General features: G+C 40.3%; 1 protein-coding gene and 1 long non-coding RNA gene across 3 annotated transcripts; one reads left to right on the plus strand and one right to left on the minus strand.

The window, feature by feature from the left end:
* Positions 1-5,663: 5,663 nt before the first annotated feature.
* Positions 5,664-11,346, minus strand: LOC106585837 (homeobox protein OTX1 B-like). 2 transcript variants are annotated; one of them, XM_082964729.1, is made up of 4 exons: positions 10,989-11,346; positions 8,803-8,978; positions 8,085-8,288; positions 5,664-7,202 (listed from the first exon to the last, which is right to left on the minus strand). In XM_082964729.1, the coding sequence occupies exons 3-4, from the start codon at positions 8,280-8,282 to the stop codon at positions 6,417-6,419; spliced, it is 984 nt and encodes a 327-aa protein (XP_082820855.1). In that variant the 5' UTR covers positions 8,283-8,288; positions 8,803-8,978; positions 10,989-11,346; the 3' UTR covers positions 5,664-6,416. The 2 variants fall into 2 exon arrangements, with proteins under 2 accessions (XP_082820855.1, XP_014027988.1); XM_014172513.3 differs by having other exon boundaries at positions 8,085-8,236; positions 10,989-11,345.
* A 1,694-nt stretch (positions 11,347-13,040) lies between these two features.
* LOC106585830 (uncharacterized) lies at positions 13,041-19,297 on the plus strand. Its single transcript, XR_001324085.3, has 2 exons — positions 13,041-13,491; positions 17,298-19,297. It is a non-coding gene; the product is annotated as an uncharacterized LOC106585830 (long non-coding RNA).
* The last annotated feature ends 1,008 nt before the right edge of the window (positions 19,298-20,305 follow it).

The following is a 20,305-nucleotide window of genomic DNA, read 5'->3' on the forward strand; positions in this document are numbered from 1 at the left end:
CAATCAAAGCTCAGCAAAATGTCCAGCTCTCACATTCCTCCCGGCACTCCAAGACTGAAGTTAATGGGGGTTGCCTTTAAGGTCCTAGTATTGAAAACGTTATTTTTTTTTTTTATCCTTGGGAAACTTCCACCCGTATGGGTTTGTTTGAACCGAGCCACTGGCTATCCCACTAAGTACAGCCCCCAGTCATCTGAATCATTAGATTAGGCTTAGGCATGGCCTGACAAAGGTTCCCCATCACCGTTTGTTTCAAGGAGAGGCCATGCTTTAGCTCATAGATACTCAGCTGGAAGAGGCACTTGGAAGTAGTGCTTCCATGTCAGGGTATCCTTCATGATACACACTGTGTTTTTGTTCTGATACATTGAACTCTTGTTCTATATATTGAAATGCACTGTATTTGAACTGAAATACAGCGGTATGTATGAAGGATGTTTACGTGAAAACCATAGCATCTCATACATACTACATTTGAGTGTACTAAACTTGTACTTCCATATCAAAAACGTTACTACAAGTGAGGAATTGTTTCAATCGTGGACTGTCCTCAACTCCTCGTGATAGAATAACGAGTGCGGGAATATTCATGACGGGAAGGCCCCAGATTTGCTTTTTAAGTAGCGGAGGAAGGAGCCATTTTGTGTGAGAAGAAGGAGTCCCGTCCCGGACATGTCAGGGGCTGTTGACAGTCTGCGCTTGGGATTAGCGAGACAGCGGCGCACGGCGATCCTTAATCCCCCACTATATCGTAATCTATTTACCCGCCCTGCTAAGGGGATTTTCATATGAAAATATACACAAGGAGGCTATATGATGGAAGTGGCAAAGTGCACAATATCAGAAGCCATGATTTGGCTTTTTTTCCCCTCTGTGGTGTTTCGTTCATGCAGAAGCACTGCTGTTGTGTTGTTTTGTTTGTTGGTGTTTCACAGGGTTGTGACTGAGGAAAATGTGGCGGATGGAAAGGAGCCCTCCATTTTGTATTTTCTCTTAGATAAACATATTAAGAGTGTGTTGAGGATCTTTTAGAGGTTCGTCAGCCTTAGGGTATGATGGAGGTTTGACAAGGTGGTTGAGAGAAAGCAAATTAAATGGTTAAATACCATTTGCGTGGTGTGTACATTACACGACGGACCTCATCACTTAAATATAATTCTCTGAAGACAATTCAATGCATTTCAAATCTTAGCAATTCAACTCCCACAAAACTCCTTCTGAACCTTCTCCTACCTAGTTACATCATAATTTCAATAACACGCTGCCAATTGTCTGTAGCCAAGGGAGGAGCAAGTCAAATCAGATTGGAAAACATTGAGGTATAGCTGTTTAGTCTATCAGACAGAGATTCACTGATATATTTGATTCATATACTCATTCGTAGATTTGATTATGGCTTTGAGTATAGCTGTTGTTTAGAGGCCCATAATCAGATGGCATGAATGGAGTCTCCTGTACTGCGCCTGACGGTAATTACAACAGCATGTATCAGACATGGGTTCAAATCACTCAAATACTTGAGCTGTGCTTGCTTGAGCTTGTCTGGCACAAAGGAACCAATGGAATATTCCAAAACCTCAAACCTCGCCCATCTGGGACTCCAGGCAGGTTCAAGTAAACACTCAAAGTATTTGGAAGATGTTGAAAGATTTCAAATACTATTTGATCCCTGGACGGGCCTGTATCCAGCCATCTATCTGAGGATCTCCCTTCCTTCAAACTCAGCCAGCCCTCCACATGCAAACTTTAGACGACTGTCGCGGTTCAGCTGGCGGACAGACGCCTCGTCTACGAGCACCCAGGTCACCCGCAGGTTCCAAGGCAATCAAGGATGTAGCGCCGTTCGCTGTTGGCTGCCACATCCTCTGTGAATTATTTAGGCCGAGGTTGACTAAGGCCGCCAAGGTCAGAGTGTCACCTGGTTCTAGTTGAGATAGGACGCAAGAGTGTCTACTTGAGGGCTTACTGAGGGTAAGGACGGGGTGAGGATGAGGATATCCCCTTTAAAGCAATGTCAACTAAATTGATCCAAGTTTATAACCGCTTTCTGTACTTACAGTGGGTTCCAAAAATACTGGCAACCCTGGCTGGCAATGCAAAAACAATACTTAAAAAAATATAAACAATATAATTATAGAGATAAACTCAAAATACCAACATGTGAGAAATACTATACTTTATTAATGTTTCAATGGAACCCACCAATCATTTATTGATTTAAATAAAAATAAATGTCCTCCAAATCAAGGTTTCATAATTAATGGCATGCTTAAAGATTATTGCAAATAACATCTACCAAAATTAAACCAGGAATTAAATTTAAGGAACTATATTGAGCCATTACATCACTTCCTGTTTCACTGGGGTATAAAAATGAGGTAACACGCATGCAATACCCTTTGTCATCCAACACCATGAAGAAAACAAAAGAACTGGCAGTTGAAAAGAGACAGATGGTCGTAGACCTTCATAAATCTGGTAATGGCTACAAGAAGATCCACAAACGATTGAATATACCACTGAGCAATGTCAGGGCAATTATTAAAAAATTCTAACGATATGGAACAGTTAAAAACCTCACAGGTAGAGGACGCAAATGCATTTTGCGCCCCAGGATAGGGAGGAGGATGGTGAGAGAAGCAACAAAATCCCCAAGAATCACTGTGAAAGAATTGCAGGCCTTGGTGGTGTCTTGGGATCACCAGGTTTTAAAAAGCACCATCAGACTTTAATTCCAGAGGTCCAGGGGTACTGGTTAAGATTGATGGCATAATAAATTCCACCAAGTATCAGGCAAATTTGGCTGACAATCTGGTTGCCTCTGCCAGAAGGCTGGGATTTGGCCGTCGGTGGACTTTCCAACAAGACAACGACCCAAAACATACCTCAAGATCCACACAGAAATGGTTCTGTGACAACAAAATCAATGTTCTGCCATGGCCATCTCAGTCGCCGGACCTCAATCCAATCGAAAACCTGTGGGCTGAGTGGAAGAGGGCAGTTGATAAGCGCAAACCCAAGAATGTGAAGGATCTTGAAAGGATCTGCATAGAGGAATGGTCCAAAATCCCTCCAAATGTGTTCCTTAACCTTGTCAACCATTACAGGAAGAGACTCCATGCTGTTATCCTTGCCAGAGGTGGTTGCACTAAGTACTAAATGAGGAGTGGCAATAATTATGAAACCTTGATTTTGGTGAAACTTATTTTGTATAAAATAATTGTATGATTTTGTTTGGTTCCATTGAAACATTAATAAAGTACAGTATTTCTCACATGTTGGTATTTTGAGTTTATCTCTATAATTATATTGTTTATATATTTTTTAAAGTATTGTTTGTGCATTGCCAGTCAGGGGTGACAGTAATTTTGGAGTCCACTGTGGTTGTTTTTGTTTGTGTGAAAGGATAGGCCACTTGATATGTATTAAAAATGTAGATTGATTGTAGATCTATCTACATATGGATCTATATCCATCTATAGATTTCCCAAGTCATGACGGTCAGCATAGTCAGAGATTATATGGTGACTTCAATTCTAGTCATAAGCAGTTAAGTATTATAAAAGTTTTACTTTTTAGTATACCATCAAAGAAAATGATGCTGTTTATCAAACTGTGATAATCTAACAGGACAACGTGATTCTAGTAGGACAATGCCATTTGTCAATAACGACAATACAGCACACTGTCCCCACACTGTTGTCAAAGTTTCCACATCTGAACAATACTGCCTACATCCATAGGAGCAGTTGGCTGCTGTAGTGATGGGACATCAGAACAGGTGTTTGGGATAGGGACGGCTCAGCAAAATGAGCTGCCATGATTCCTTCAACATGGCCTGGAGATTAGTTCTTCCTTGTTGGATGCAAATGTAGTAAATTCAGGCCTGTTTGCCTGGGGGGGATTGGTGGCGGCATACTGGCACTGCCCAGCGGGAGACAGCCAGGCAAACACACGTCATGTCGGCTACTTCTCCTGGGCGCCATGTTTGCCCAAACCTGTTTGTCCAGCTGGTCGACTGTGGTGTGGAACACCGCAAGAGCAGGGATTTCTGTTAATTAAAATCGTGATTTGTCCTCTTTTTGTGTCTTGGATCAACAACATTATATATTACTGTCAACATGCAAAGAAAAATGCTCAGCATGCAGGGATACATGTTTGCTAATCTGAATTTGTTTTGATTGAACCTCTGTGAAGTTTATTCATTGAGCTGGTAGCCACTGGAGGGATTGTGGTAGTGGAAATGCAAATACGCTTGTGATTTCTAGGTATTGGAATATTACAATTTGCACCACATAGTTTCACATATATACACATTCATAGTTTTGTCGTCCCCCCCCCCCCCCCCCCCCCCCCCTCCTACACACACACACTTGTTTTACTATCCTTGTGGGGACCAAACAATTGATTCCCATTCAAAATCCTATTTTCCTTATTTACCTAACCTATTTACCTAACCCTAACCTTAACCCTAACCCCAAACCTTTAACCCCCAAACCAATTTTTTTTAATGTCCCCACTTGTCTGAATTTTCCTTGTTTTACTATCCTTGTGAGGACTTCTGGTCCACACAAGGATAGTAAAACCAAAAACACACACGTTTGACAGCCCCTCAAATTAAATCAGAGAGCCCAAAATAAACATGAACATCATTTTGGGTGTTAACATCAAATACATCTGAGAACGCATAATGGAGTTGGCATCTTAGTGTGGATTATAATCTCTTGGGAAATACACCAAATTTACACTCCCCAAAACAAATAAACGCAAAACCTGAAAGTTATTATGCATTTTGTGACGAAGGATCACTACAAATATGTAACTTTATGTAACACAAATGATAGGAACCGATAGCCTATTGCAATTGTCATTCTTAGGCCCATTTCATTCCCATTTGAGGCCGCAACTTCAATTTAAAAAGACAAACTTGTTAATGAATACCCTATATCAATGCAGTAGGCCTATTATAAAATGGGATAATCTAAGGACATGATTTTTGCTGTTTTATTTTGTTTCCACCGAATTTTCAGTCAAAATAACAGACCCGTCTGTCTTTGATTTGACATGAATAGAGACGGGTTGAACAGGAGGTAAAAATGCATGTGTTCATAATAAAAGGTGCTGTGCTATTTTGTCTCATCAACATTCATATAAAAATGACAACTTCTCTCAAAGGGATAATGAAAATAAATCATAATTAGGGCCCTGTGTTTTGCGTAATCATGTGACATAGCAAGATGTTATCCTTTATTTTAAGCTTTATGCAGAAATTAGAAATGCACCCGAAATGAAAGCAATTGTCTAAGGATGGTGCTGAAATATCTGACAATATCTGACATGAAAAAGTTTTAAATACATGTTCAAATCCAGGCATGTCACATGATTGCGCAAAACACAGAGCCCTAATCATAATGGCAGTAAAGTGGCACATGGATAAAGAAATAAAACCATCTTTAGGCCAAGTCCATTATTAGCCTTTGAATTAAAAATTAAAAATTCAATTGGTTTACAATATGCTACTTTTAAAATATGTTTATTCTTTGGTTATACAGTTCTGAGGCCCGTCTAAGTATTTCAATGAATGTAATCTAAACCTGCCAAAAAAGCCCCACTAGGCACCACTACATTCAGATAAGAACACTCTTTGCATTGGAAAAACCAACCATGTTTTAAACGAATCTTTATTATAAAGACACGAATGTACATTTTTTTATTTCATTGGAATACTGACATTGCGTGTCTAATTCACATTTTCTTCGTAAAGAACAATAGCAAAATCTTTTACCTTATAAACAAGTGCCGCAATTAAACTTCCAAAATACAACACTACAGTCCGGACAATGAACAATATTCAAGTTGGAATTAACATAAATTTGAATATCAGCAAACTGAAACAATAGCAGCATCTTAATTTCTCAATTGAAATGGTCTCTAATGGGTAGGCCTATATCAAATACATGGGCATAAAATATCATTTTTTTTCCATAAAACAAATTTTGTGACAAAGGTTCGCCCTCAATTGGTCGTTCTTGGGAATATTTATGGAAAATCCATAACACAGAGCTCTTGCTCCATCCTGAAAAACAATTCTAACTCAAAGGGATAAACTACATACTTTAAACTTGTTGGAGGGCAATTTTCAGAGTTCATGTGTAGAAAAATATTCCTTGATGTTCCAAAGTATGGGTGAGTGGATCCAATTCAAGCTTGTTCTAAAGTTGATTCATAAAATGGTCAAAGAAGATAACACCCTTACAGGCCTTTTCATCTGTGCGTTACTTGAATTTTCCAAACATTAACTTAAAAAAGGCTTGATAATTGTCTCTACTATTAGTTAACTTCTTAATGCTTTGAAGAAAAAAGCTCTTCAATAAAAAAATGAAACAAAAATACTTATTTGAAAGGAGGAAAAAAAGTCACAAGACTTGGAACCGCCAGGAGGAGGCCTGGTCTTTGTAGTCCAAGCAGTCGGTGGTGTTGAAGTTGAGTTTCCATGAAGAGGCTGCGGCCGCGGCCGTTTGTTCTTTGTAATCCAGACAGTCTGAGGAGTTGAAGGCCAGGCCGGCCCCGCTGTAGGCCTGGTGGTGGTGGGGGTGGTGATGGTGGTGGTGCCCTGAGGTCTGCCCTATGTGGTGGTGTGGATGGCCAGACATGGAGGAGCCCGTCATGGGGCTGAGCTGGTGCGGATGGTGGGGGTGGTGGTGAGAGTGCATGGGGGCCAGGTATGAGCTGCATTCCACCCCTCCGAAGTAGGAACCCGTTGACGCCGGGGCGGGGTAGCCCTGCCCATAGGCCGCCGCTGTCTGGCTGTAGGACACCGGGTAGGAGGACGTGCCTCCAGTACCTGATACAGACCTCTGCATGCAGGAGGCACTGGTGGGGGGAGTGGGGTCGGGGACAGGGGGTGGTGCGGGGGCCGGGGAGATGGGCGCAGGGCTCCAGATGGAGGACACTGGGGCGGTGACGGAGGTAGAAGTGCTGCTCAGGCCTTGGCCTCCATGGCCGGAGGGATGAGAGCCACCGGACGAGGAAGAGGAAGAGGAGCCGGTGCTGGTCACTGCCGGAGGGGTGAACTGACCACTGCTCTCTGAGCCTGTGCTCTCCCTGGTTGGAGAGGACTTCTTCTTGGCAGGCCGGACTTTAGCATTGTTTCCACTCTGGGCCTGCTGACGACACTTGGCTCTCCTGTTCTTGAACCATACCTGCACAACAAGAGGCAAAGGGTCAACTTTAAAATGCTGTATGACATCCGCCCAAACAAATTTGCAAAACATTGATTGATTGCAACAAACTGAATATCTATTTCCATTTGAGAATATTGAATGCTTTGTAATTTGCACAATTAGTGGCATACATAATACTTCATCGTAAAGGCATAACTAATATCAACTTTATCAACCAATCGTTAATATCTTCTTATAGGTCAACAAAACACCATGATTCTTTATTCACTGACTCTCCTATTCCATTTTAGGCATGACAAACACTTGGAAATGACATGAAGCTGTTGTGCAGTCAGTGTTCGATTTGCAGGCTACCTCTGTACAGGCTTGGCTGCCTACCCTGCATACTGTGCACATTTCTCAGCTAAATCTGTGAAACTCTAGAGGAAGCTGCCATAATTGCAGTAAGCCTGTGAGAGGGGTACAAAAGCTGGTTACATAAAGGCTGTCACGCCTATTTCAAAAGGGGGCTCATAAGTTCTAAAGATGGCCCTTATGTGAGAGCTGAACATAAATTATATTTTAAAACATGGAATTGTATGTATTTGTTGAACTATCAGAACCAGTTATGATAACAGATTATGCATATTGTTTATTCCTGTAGTATGCAATTGCAGCTAAATGCTGAATTGCAGTGTAGGCTACATAACATTTAGCCCAAATAAATACTTAACTGTGTTGAAGCTCATTCAAATCCAAAATAAAAGGTAAAGTATTGATAAGAAATGTGCAGTAATAGGCCATGTCGCTGCAGTTTTGCACTGGAAGTTCAGCAAGCTCCCACAAATGGCAAACAAGTTCACACAAACAATAGTAGGCTACAGTACAGTAGTAACTATATAATTGCAATTCTGTACAAACCTGGACTCTAGACTCAGGCAAATTGATTTTCAGTGCGACTTCTTCCCGCATGAAAATGTCTGGGTAGCGCGTCTTGCCGAAAAGGGACTCCAGTATGTCCAGCTGAGTGCGAGTAAAAGTTGTCCTCTCTCTCCGCTGTTTCCTCGGATGCGCTGAAATGGAATAGAAACCTGTCAAATGGAAACTCTTCGAAGCCATTTCGATCTGATAATAAAACGAAATGAAAAAACATTGTTCATCAAAACAAACGAGGTTCAATATAAGTATTTAAAGCTTCCATCTCAAAATGTTCATATATTTCTGAAATAGCTAGCTTCAAAATCAAAGTCAAGTGTTTCTTCAAAACGAAAATAACTTAAGAGTGAGATATATATATTTAACAGTTATAAATCACAGAATCTTCTGCACTACAATAGGCCTTCACCGTAATCACACTAGGTCTAAAGTTACTTAGTCACGTAACATGTGGAAACGGAAAATAGTTTTGTTATTAAATCATACCATCCTATAGATTGACAATAACTTGTGCTTAATTATGCGTTTCCGTGCATTTGTTAGTGTCATTCTCCAGATGCACATGGAATGTATTGCGGGAGAGCAGTGTGTGTTAACTGGTGCTATATTTTTTCATAATGAGCAACAGATAACTATCCAATATAACGTCACAGGTGATTCGGATTTGGCACAGTTAGTGTGAAGTGTTTGGGGGGCGTTTTACCTGGATACCCCACTGATGGGTGCAGTAGGTCCATGGCCGTACCGCTGAGCCCCATTCCGTTCATGCCGTACGGGGCCTGTTTGAGGTATGACATCATGCTAGAAACGGACACGGGGAAACCAAAGTCCGTGCGGAAATGTTCGATTCCCCCGATGTTGCAGTCCCTTGATGAAATCCTGCAATGGAAAACTCATTGTGAATAGAATGTGAAAATATGTATTTATGTTGGTTACTCATTTATATTTAGTAGCCTACAAAGAGCAATTCAGCAAACTACATTTGATTATAATAATTGAAACGGCCTTATATTCAAATGATGGTTAATTCAATTGGAAATAGCCTGAAACAATATCAAAGCCAACTTATATTTCCAATTTCAAAACGTTGCTAAATCCCAGTTGCCTTTAGGACTTTTTGATTGAGACTTCCAACTTTTACGCGAGTCGTATCAAAAGTGAATCAAAAAGACGATTCCCTCTCCAAAAAATCCAAAGATTAGCCGTTTACAAAGGTTTCCAACAAAGTATGACATGGCGCGTTAACGTGGCTAAACGATATCCAATTATAAACTCAGGTTGCAGTCATCCATCACTACAGTAAAGAAATAATTACGGATGAAATCTGTCGCCAGTCGTGTATTAATTCCTTTTGACGCATGACTTCTTATGGGCAACCTCTAAGCCCTTGTTTTGATCAATGCATCCACCGTTAAAAACAGTACATTCGCCATTACGCACATTTTCGGTGCATGGAGAGGCCTGCAAGATAAGATGAATGACTTTGATCAATAAAATAAAGCATGCATTTGGATCCAGATAATTGGGCATACAAATATGTAAAGTGTCCTAACAGCCTGCATAAAATACAAATACATGCACAAGTTACACATAAACAGCCTTATAATCCATTTCACTGTTAATGTAGGCCATTTTATGGCATAATCAGCACAATTTATTAGACTATTTCATACGTAGTTTGTCTAGGCCTATGGGCTATACAGGGCCGGCGTGCTACGCCTGCGTAAAATAACAAATGGACCAAAGTTTAATGTTGAAACGAAAATGGAGTTGGCTGCTTGTGAAAATATTGCATGACATTATATTTTACAAATAAATATTCTAGGCCTATATAATATCCACATCTTCTGGAGTGTATTCTACACGATTGCCTTTAATGCAACATTCTCTTTCAGCAGAGACTAGATGTGACACATTATCAAATGGTTTGTTTTTTTACCTTAGATTATTTTTTAAATAGAAAAAATAACACTAATTATGCATTTTAATAGTTGTTTTCATTGTTATTACATGGTTATATCCTGATAATAAAAATATCTATCCGATTGAAATATGCTCCAAGCGTATCAAGTTAGAAAAATATTCAAATACAAATTTGAAATCAAACCAACAGTCCTGATGGCATATATAATGTCATATGTAGATGCATTTCAGTAATTGGACGGGGTGCCTTAATGTAAAGGTTGAAACAAATAGGTTTGTTTTTTTACTTCATTGACTGGCTACAATGTATTTGGCCCCTAAATAGACCTACTTGGGTCCATGCTGTGGACACGGACCAGCTAATGGATTTGTATTGAGGCGTAAATACTTCACTGTATTTCCATAACCGCAGGAAGGAGTTTAAGAAAATGTAAATGTCGAAAAACTCTGTGCAAATTAACTCCATTGCGATTCAGATGAGAGCTCCAGGGATACCATTATGAGAAAAGGTCTTATCAGCAAAATAAATTAACAACACCTCAAAGATATACATTCCATTTGTCTTGTCAGGCCTCAGAGTTTTTCCATTCAGATAATAAGTGCACAACCAAACCAGAAGTAGCATTTAGGATATTAATTGACCATAAAAACTACATTTCCAATGGGGAGTTTACTGTCAGGTAATTATTGATAGCTTCCCCTGACGAGCGTGATTGTTTACAAGGACCATTTACAATGACCGTTTTCAATGAGCTCACAACGGTTTCCAACGCAAATTGCACCTAAATACAAACTTCGTAGTCTTATCAAATACATATATATAGTTTTCGAAGAATGTGAATAGCTTACAGTAGGCTCAATTGTATAAATAAGTCCATCAAAATGACGAATAACACAGAAGGAAGTAGCCTAAAAGGACTACATAGGCCTATATAAGACAACAAAAACTTTGCATTTACCACTCACCTTCGTTTGGGATCCTGTTTTCTTATTTGCTTTATTTGTAGTCAAGCCAAGAAGATCTCGTACATCAAAAATATCCACATGGAGAAAATGTTCTTGAAAGCGAGACAACGGTAAGAAGGTGCGCACACAATTGGATGAGAAATACGCAAACTGCAAATAAGGAGTTTACATCAACCAACGCAGTTTTTCCAATCCGAACCCCAGTGGTGCGTCAGAGGAAAATTTCACAATTGGAAAAAATATTATAAAAATCAAATCAATCGCATTATCTTGTGCGTCTTGTACTGTGGTAAGGTGATTGCCAATGTTGACGGATGGAGATTGATCCCCTTCTGTCTACCCTGCCTTTCTATGAACGAAAGACACATGCAGAACCGCCCACTTCGTCCAATCCAAGCGTCCGTGCGGCCTTACAGGCAACAGCGGTAACCAGTCAATTGCGAGGGTTGCGAGAAAACCCCTCCCCTTCAAATTGTTAAATAAATCTATACCACGTGAGAGCCCACAATTGGAAAAAGTTATACTTAATAAAAAACGACATTACATTGAATGCTCTACTTAGATGTAGGCTTACGTGGTTCTTAATTTCATTTGCATCTAGTATATTTTGCGTTTGCATAAAAACAAAGTGTAGGCTACCGTAAAAGGGAAATTTAAAAAAGGTCTCAGTGTTTATTTCTTTCATGAAAAAAACAAACCTAAGAGAGAATCTATAAGCGCGTGAATGAACAATTTTCCCATCAAAAGGGATGATGTAAAGTGAGTTGGGAACAAGGCCTACATGAAAAAATGCGAACTAAGAAAATAAATTAGATGACCTAAAACAAAATGTAATATCTTAAAACTGAATATAGCTTTAGTGTAGCCTATGTGATTGGTTAAAATAACATGAAAACTGCCTGCCCTCGGCAGTAATGCATTTTGGACCCTGTGTGCGTCTTCAGAGAAAATCACCTTTCAACATTCTCGTTTTGGCTGTAATTGTTTGTGAACAACACCATCGTTTATAACAAATTGGAGCATTTTTTTTCCATAGCAGCGGAATACTTTCCAAAAGTGGTAAAGAGGCTCTGATTTAACCGTGTAATATATTTTCATGAATATTAATGAATGAGATAATCCTCACTTGGATTTTCCATTTCAGAATAATAGTGCTGTTCAGCCAAACGAGGGTCTCCTCTCAAATAAAGTTTTATATGAATTAAACTGGAGGTGGAATCGACCAATCTATATGCTATAACCCAAAATAAAAACATAAACAAACATTTTTCAATAGATAAATGTGCATAAAGAACGGAAAATACAAATTATATTTATATTCGGGATTAATTGTTGAGACCGTCAAGAGGCGTCTGTCTCTACTTCAACAGCCTCGGCTGGTTCTTTGTTGAACTCTTACTAAAATAAACTCTAATTGTAGCCGGAGCTGCAATAATAAATCACGAGCAAATAATCAAAAGACTGTCAAGAACATAAGTGAACTAAATGTGATATCAAACGAAGGCATTTTAACATCCTCTTTTGATCTTTAGAATGGCGTGATCGAAACAAGGATGTAACAGCGCTTAAATAAAAACTGTTGACGGTTGGAGGATAAATCAAAGAGCGTTTCGAATGACAACAGGTTTGCACTTTACATTTATTCACACAAAATCATAGGTGCCATTTTATATGGTAGGCTTTGGCTATGAACGAAATAAGGCTAATATTTTTTAATTCAAGGTAAATTCCAATACGTTTTTGTCAGGGCCACACAGGCCCAATGCATATTACAATGGCCAGAGAAAAATACAAAAGCGATATTTCTCGGCTAAATCTCACACGTTTCCTCCAACTATTGTATGACTCAAGCGCCCAACATATAGGCCTAGACCTGTCAAAGCCAATGTGATCGATCGCACACAAGTATCAAGATATCAAATAGCAAAATGCCATTGTTAAAAGAGTATTGGACCTAATCCCAAATTGCAGTAGAATTTTCTTAATGCTAAGCCCGTAAAACCAGGGATCAGGGCAACTCAAGGGGGGGGGGGGGTGTAGGTTTGTGTCTTTAGCTGGCAGGATTGGAGAAGGTCGTGTATGTTGTCGGTGCTTATTAAAACGATGATGCATAAAATCCCCCCAAGTTGTCAGAAAGCATGAGCACACGGAGTAGGTATTCTCTCCCTCTGCCTTTTGTAAAAAAAATAAAAAAAAACCAGTGGCTGTGGACGAGGCTTTGCAAAATTCACCCATGATCAACACCTGCATGCGCGGTAATAGCGACAGACTTCAAAGCTTGCACATCTGCAATACCCAAGGAGGCAATCCGTTCTCCCCAGAAAGATACCTATGGCATGTATGCTACAGCTATAGCACTACGCAAGAAGACCAGCACCTCATTTTGAACAAACAAAACACTTTATGGGTTTATAGTCGGTGTCAAGGCTTGAGTGGCTTTTTTTTCTTTTTTTGGATACACGCGTAAAAGTGAAGCATTACGCAATGGTGGAAATACACAGAGGTAAGGTGCGCACCTTAATGCGGAACTCTGGATGGAGACAGTAATCAAATGATCATGGTTTGTCATGCACATATGTGGAATTTTAGTTTTGAGGCTCGATATTGTATTTTAAAGATTTCCATAACAGCAGGTTTAACTGCAAATGTCAAAATAATGGTGATAATTGTTTTCAATAAATAGCATATGCCATTCATAACGAAATAGCCTATAGGCAAGTTATAAATAGGCTATATTTTTTCTAAAGTATTTCAAACATTCTTTCACCGAGGTGTAGCCTATAGGCTACTAGTGTAAAAACGTTCAATTGAGAGATTTCCACTACATTAGTCAATGGAGTATAGGTCTACTACAATGAAAACTCCCATGCAGATTAAATGACTATACTGTTGATGTACGTGGAGCCGTGCCATATCTTTGACGGAGCTGAAACTGAATGAGATCCGACCACAGAAGTCAAAACGTCTATTCGAATAACAATATGCACATGAGAATACGTATGAGTAAGACTGGTGCTATGCATTCCGTTCCATCCGCACATTATTGTAGATGAAATTGTGTTGTGAAATAGTAACCCATATGAATAATCTTCTGATTAAAACCATAACATTCTAATCATGAAATTCAAATCTCGGCTCTATTTAAGGAATTAGTGGAAATAAATCCAGGCTATGTAAACACCTAAACCATTTGATGCAAAAAGAATCATAGGAAAATTAATCCGTGTTGGAATCCTAATCATGCATAAAACAATCCCATATCAGTTTAGCTTCAAATGCATATCAATATCAAACTAAACTGTATGATTTTTTAAAATATAAAAATGATGAATGCATTGTTTATTAAGATGTTAGGCATTTTGTTTTAGAGTAGCCTAGTCTAATCCTCTAAATTGTAGGCCTATACCATAAGTGAAAGTAGGTCATTAAATCCCATACTTATTACTATCGCAATAACATGCCTAATTATTAAACCACATGAAATAAACAAAACTAAATCTTGTTTACAGTAAAGTCAATTGCTATGTCATATTTACAGCAAGGACTATAAAATCATTATTAAAGGTACTCAGGAGACTTCAAAACATATTTGTGATGCATTTCTGTGAAGTTTTAATCTCTCTGCTCATCAACTGACTTTTTTGACTAATAGATAATTGTTGCATCCTTTCCATGAACCATTTTACATGATTTATTATCAATCATAAGAAACAGGCCTATTGGGCTATGCAATAGCTCTACAAGTGCTTAGAGATCACATGACCAATAGGGTGAGTGAGTGTGGTGTGTTGTGATACTCCGCTGCTTGATACTGTGCTGTAATGTAAACACGTGGAATAGGGATGTACTGTACCGTTTCATATAGAGCTAGTTTTCCAGTCTGAAATATCACCTGGTGTCCTCCTCACAATGGAGGCACGAGCATCATGTACTCCTAGGCACGCCAGCCTTTAACAGGGCACTGGGAGGTCAGATGGGTTGACAGGTAGCTAGCCTACTCACTGTCCCTGCAAATAACTGCTAGCCTACAACCGAAGGTAACAGTAGCCTATCATATGCGTTCCAAATTTGTCACCGAGGGTGAAAATGGTGATCATTTGGCTTCAAACTGACAAGTAAAGGCATAATCCCATGAGAATAATTGATGAGATGCAGAGGTTTTAAAGGCAGTCGAAGTCCAGTTTTCCCATACAGTAGGCGGTTGATAAAAAAAACCCAGAATGGTTCTCATGTAATGTGATCTGAATAACACAGTCAGAAGGATATCAATTTTGAGGACCATGCACTTATCACGCAAGGCTTGCCTACTGCCCTGGCACTCAGCTTCTCTTTGTCCCACACTGGCACTTAATGGGGGAGTCAAGGGTATAGTCACTTAGCCAGGGTGCCCAGCACTTTCTGCATTCAACAACACTGTATCATTACCTAGCCTAGAGAATGACCAAAACAGACTGGCACTCAGGCTAGCAGTTAGTAGCGGTGCCATAGACTAAAACACGAGACAGAGGCTCCATACACCTAATATTATTTAAGAGACGGACAAATGTGATATTTTTGAGTGAAAGAAACAATATCTTCAATTTTTTTCTGCCCACAAATGGATAAATGGGCATGACGTCCCTGATATGAGATACAGAACTTACATTTAAACGTAAGTCTTGAAGACACCATTACTAAAGTTGGTGTTGGTGAAACAGTAGTGCTTCAATAAATAATTTTACAAGACCCAAATACTGAGAGTGCAACGTGTCAAACCTATTTTTAACACCTCTTAAATTGCGTATATTGAACATTACGCAATTTATCATCTTCAAAAATGTGCGTTCACTTCATTTTCATAGGCCCTACTTGTAGTATTGGCATGACGTCAATTTCCGAAGTGAGTGCAAATACTAGGCTACATTGCAACTGACATTTTTTGACAGCTCACATGAATAAACAGGACAAGAAAGAAAGTCATAATTCAAGATGTGTCATGAACATAGCAGTGAAAAATATTCATACATGTACAATGAGAGAGACAGAAAAGGAAGAGAGAGAGAGAGAGAGAGAGGGGAGCAGAGGGAGAGAGAGCAAAGAGAGATAGCAGAGATACAGAGAGTGAGCAGAGCTAGAGAGAGGTAGAGAGCAGAGAGAGAGAGAGAGAGAGAGAGAGAGAGAGAGAGAGAGAGAGAGAGAGAGAGGGAGAGGGAGAGAGCAGAGGGGAGCATGTAGCTGTCTGTCACAGGGCCGGTCCTTCCCGCCCCTCTCATTAGGAAGGTAAACAATGAGGAGGAATGATGAGAGACACGGCAGAACAAATGAGGAGCAGGAGGGAGAAATCAGACACCGGCTTAAAGATCCTACAGCCCACAGTCACCCAACCAACCCAAACCACTATACATACACCCCCATCGCAATCCCCCAAAAAACAGAGTGAGTGAGGGGGTGAGGGGGGGGGGGGACCCTGAGCAAAGAGTAAGGCAACTTTCAATCCTTTTAGGATTAGGCTCTCCCCCCCTCCCCCCTCTGTAACCCTCACTCTGTTCCTCCTCTCTTTCACTCTACTGCCCCCGGGCAATCACGTTAAAACTTGCATGGCCAGTGCTCATTCAGATATCCCTAACAATGCGCACCAGTGGTAACCATGTGAGCGTTGGCAAGCCACACAAGAATGCACAGGTTCAGTTCCCTGTGACCCTCCCTATGCACAGAAAAAAAGAGGAGGAAAATATACTGAAGGCGACGCTGCATTTCTCAGCAGCTTTAGGGAAGAGAGACTTGGGGTGCTTTTTTACCAAACCTAAAATTACACATTTCACACCAATCATGATGTTTTTTCGAATCAAACTCGTAATTCAGTGCTTTTACTTTTCGCCGGAGAGCCTACATAATTTGGGAAACAGGATAATCAATTTATGACACCACACTGGCGAGCGAGGAGTTAACCATGGTAACCAATTACCTGTAGAGGTCTTACCAGCCCAGTCTATTTATAATGTTTTCTGGTCATTCAAATACCATTAGAATGGCCTACTTTTTAGATGAAGTGGATTTGCCTCATCGATGTACAATGAGCTGCTGAAAAGGATTCACTTTTAACCTCAGGGTTACCTGGTTAACAAAGGACTGGCAAGATCAGAGATTTGTGCATATTTGTGAGGGTTAAAGTGCTTTGACAGTAGGCAAAGGAGAGATGCGCTATGCAACACAAGATTATTTCCAAATACTCAAAATAGCTACAAAAGTGCAATTGGAGCACAGGAGCAAATAACAACTTCCTACTTACAATATATACTAACACTATTATTTTCCTTTTTCTCTACCCAGAGTGCAGCAGGAGGGAAGGGAATTGCCATCCAGCCTTATCTCCAGTTCCAGTCAACTAGAGGCCCTGAAAGAGTGTGCACCATCATCAGAGCTGGCCATTTGATAGGATTCTGGCACTGCACCTAATCAATCTGTGGCATAGAGCTGCCAGAAGACCTGTAACAAAGCTCAAAGAGCCTCACAAATGGCCTAGTGCAGGGGATAAGCTCCTGCACAGGATTACATATTGATTTTGAATGTATAAAAAAAATAAAAAAAATACTTATCATACAAAACCCGAGACGGACTACAAAAGTAGGCAGTAGTCTGTGCATGAATCCCCCCTTTAAGAGCAGGAACGTCAACTTTCAAATATGGAGACCCCGAGCATGAACCAAAACCTAAAAAAAAATGGCAAGAGAAATCAAAGGCCAGGGTTGAGGTGTGGTAGCAGTGCATTGTTGCAGGGAATCACTACAGCTCCACTTTGCTTTTTGAGGCGAAGGGTCAATATGGTTGCTACACATATTACTCAAATGAAAACGTGCATACTTGCTACGTCTCAGCCGCTCCATCTGGATGTAGTGTACGATACTCGACAGACAGTTGCCCCCCTTGAAGCAGGGCAGTGTAAACACTATTGTCTTGTTGAGCCTACAGTATGAATGGTACTAGCAGAGCAATTTTTTTTGAAACGGCTGAAATGTACAAGCATTTTCATAATATATTTAGACTAGTTTTATTGAGTTTTTACCTGAAATTGCAGTAAATAGCCTGTTACATTCGGAAATTGTTGCAGTAGCTGCTGGCTGCACTGAGCCACGTAAAACTATGGAAGCCCATCCCCACCACCAAAAACATGTCAAATGCAGAGATCATACAAATATATATATTTTTTTCTTCATTTGTAACATTGTGTGATGATTTCAGAGGTGGCACCACAAGTCCCAGAGTGGTTGGGGGGGTTGGGGGGGGGGATTGCTTTTCTGGGGCTCAGAGTTTTTCCTAATCTGGTAGTAGGCTAGCCTAACCAACTCCGGACCCTAGTTGTTGCGTATGACACTGTAATAAATCAGCAGTAAAAAAAAACAACATTTTTTAATGGGTTTTATACAGGCTATGATGGGACCAGATAACTTTTCTAATCATATGGTTTAAAAATATATAATACTAATCCTGGGAAAACTCCTGCTCCTAGGGAGGATGAAAACATTAAAACCCTTCACACAGACAAAAGAGAACAACTGCAATTGGCCCAAAACGAACAAAAAACGAACAGGGCTGAGTTCGCTGTATGCAGGGTTGCATGGTATAGACCTTTGCATCTGTAATTAAAAAGATACTCATACATTATGTCATCACTATTTGGTTGATTGATTAATTCCAGTCAATGATTTTGGATTAAAAAGGCCAAGGCAGCCTAGCCCCCTGAAGTGTGAATATAAAAAACGACATTTGATCACATTTACATTTTCTCAGAACACAAATAAATGGGACTATTTTAGGCTCTAAGTAAATAGCTTAAGCTATTAAAAACATGACGCTATGTTTCCCCTGGCCCAGATGGGATCAGAGCGCATAGGCTTCTCTTGGCTACCTGCAGCTGTGGTTGTTATCAGTAGGCTACAGTTGATCAGACTGAAGCACAGACTAATTGTGCACGTTGACAAATCATAAGGGAAATTGTATTACATTTTTGGGGTGGCGGTCATGGGCTTCCATATAAAACAGCTTGTTGGGGTGAATTCACATATACCCTCGTTTTCAGTCGCAATTTGCTTTTACCACATGTAATGATTTGCATGATATTGATCAAAATGAAGCCTGGCTTGTTGTAATATTGTAAGGCAGGCCTACTGTCCTTTTATATTTGTATGAGAGGGTTCATCGTCAATTCTTGATAGGCTAACGTTACTTGATGAAGACATGCTGTTATAGCAACTGTGCTATTGTCTTGAAACTAAAATGTAACGAGTGGAGCCTACAGATATGAAAATAAACCCTTTAATTGTCTGCACATACATGCTAGTGAATTGTTGCATTATTCAATAGTGTAATGTTTTAGAAGAAAAGTTTGTCATTTTTGAATAGTTTGTGTTTACTGGCTATGGCTACTGTGATGTTTACAGTCAATTTGAGCTGCGGACCAAGAATGTCGGGTTGCCAGCCACAAAGAAAGGTAAGGCAAGGATGTAATGTGAATTGAAAAGTAGAATTCTCTTTCGCCACCCTGCCACTCAGACTCTCCTTCATATCTCGTTTTGAGAATAGTAGCCTTAGTAGTACGTTAATTACTTTATTTGGCAAACTTTCGACACCTCAATGTTTGTTTGCTGTCACCTTGCAGAGTCAGTCTCACCTTCACCTCCCTTTGACTACGCTAACGTTTGTCAGACTGACAGCTAGCCGTCAGTCCCAACAAGGGGGTCTCACACACACACAGGGCACACACACACACACACACACACACACACACACACACACACACACACACACACACACACACACACACACACACACACACACACACACACACACACACACACACACACACACACACACACACACACACACACACACACACACACAATGTGGTTCTGACAGGAGCAGCACTGAGTAACCAAGCAAAGTTATTCAGAGGATAGATAGATCTAGAACCTCGTGTCCTTGATAGGAGTGCAGAACAAAATACAGCTGTTCCCCCTTCCATCAATAATCCTCACTTAATAATCAGGAGATTAACTGATATCAGGTGTGCAGATGACTGGCGGCAGAATAATAAACAAGTACGCCGAAAGACGGCAGAAAGAGAAAAAAACAAGAGAGAGCGCAGAGTCCCCTAAGCCAAGTCGTCCCCCCCCTCAAACTAATTACAATTGATTTCTTATGGATCGGGTACCTTATCAGGTGCGAGAGGGAATTACCATGGCGAGCCAAAGGGTTGTTGCGGGTCGCCGTCGAATGGCAAAATCAATCTGCGTGGAGTGACTGACTGTACCCGTCTCCCTATTGCAGGGAGGGCAGACATT

The sequence above is a fragment of the Salmo salar genome, chromosome 02 (genome assembly GCF_965601325.2).
Source record: "Salmo salar chromosome 02, fSalSal1, whole genome shotgun sequence".
Lineage (NCBI taxonomy): Eukaryota > Metazoa > Chordata > Actinopteri > Salmoniformes > Salmonidae > Salmo > Salmo salar.

What these genes read in the sequence shown, in the direction of transcription:
- LOC106585837 (XM_014172513.3), bottom strand. Translation starts at nt 8,899, where the DNA reads ATGATGTCATACCTCAAACAGGCCCCGTACGGCATGAACGGAATGGGG. An exon ending in CCCATCAGTGGGGTATCCAG is followed by an intron (nt 8,237 to 8,802) that starts GTAAAACGCCCC and finishes ATTCCATTTCAG; the next exon opens with CGCATCCGAGGAAACAGCGG. An exon ending in TGCCTGAGTCTAGAGTCCAG is followed by an intron (nt 7,203 to 8,084) that starts GTTTGTACAGAA and finishes CTTGTTGTGCAG; the next exon opens with GTATGGTTCAAGAACAGGAG.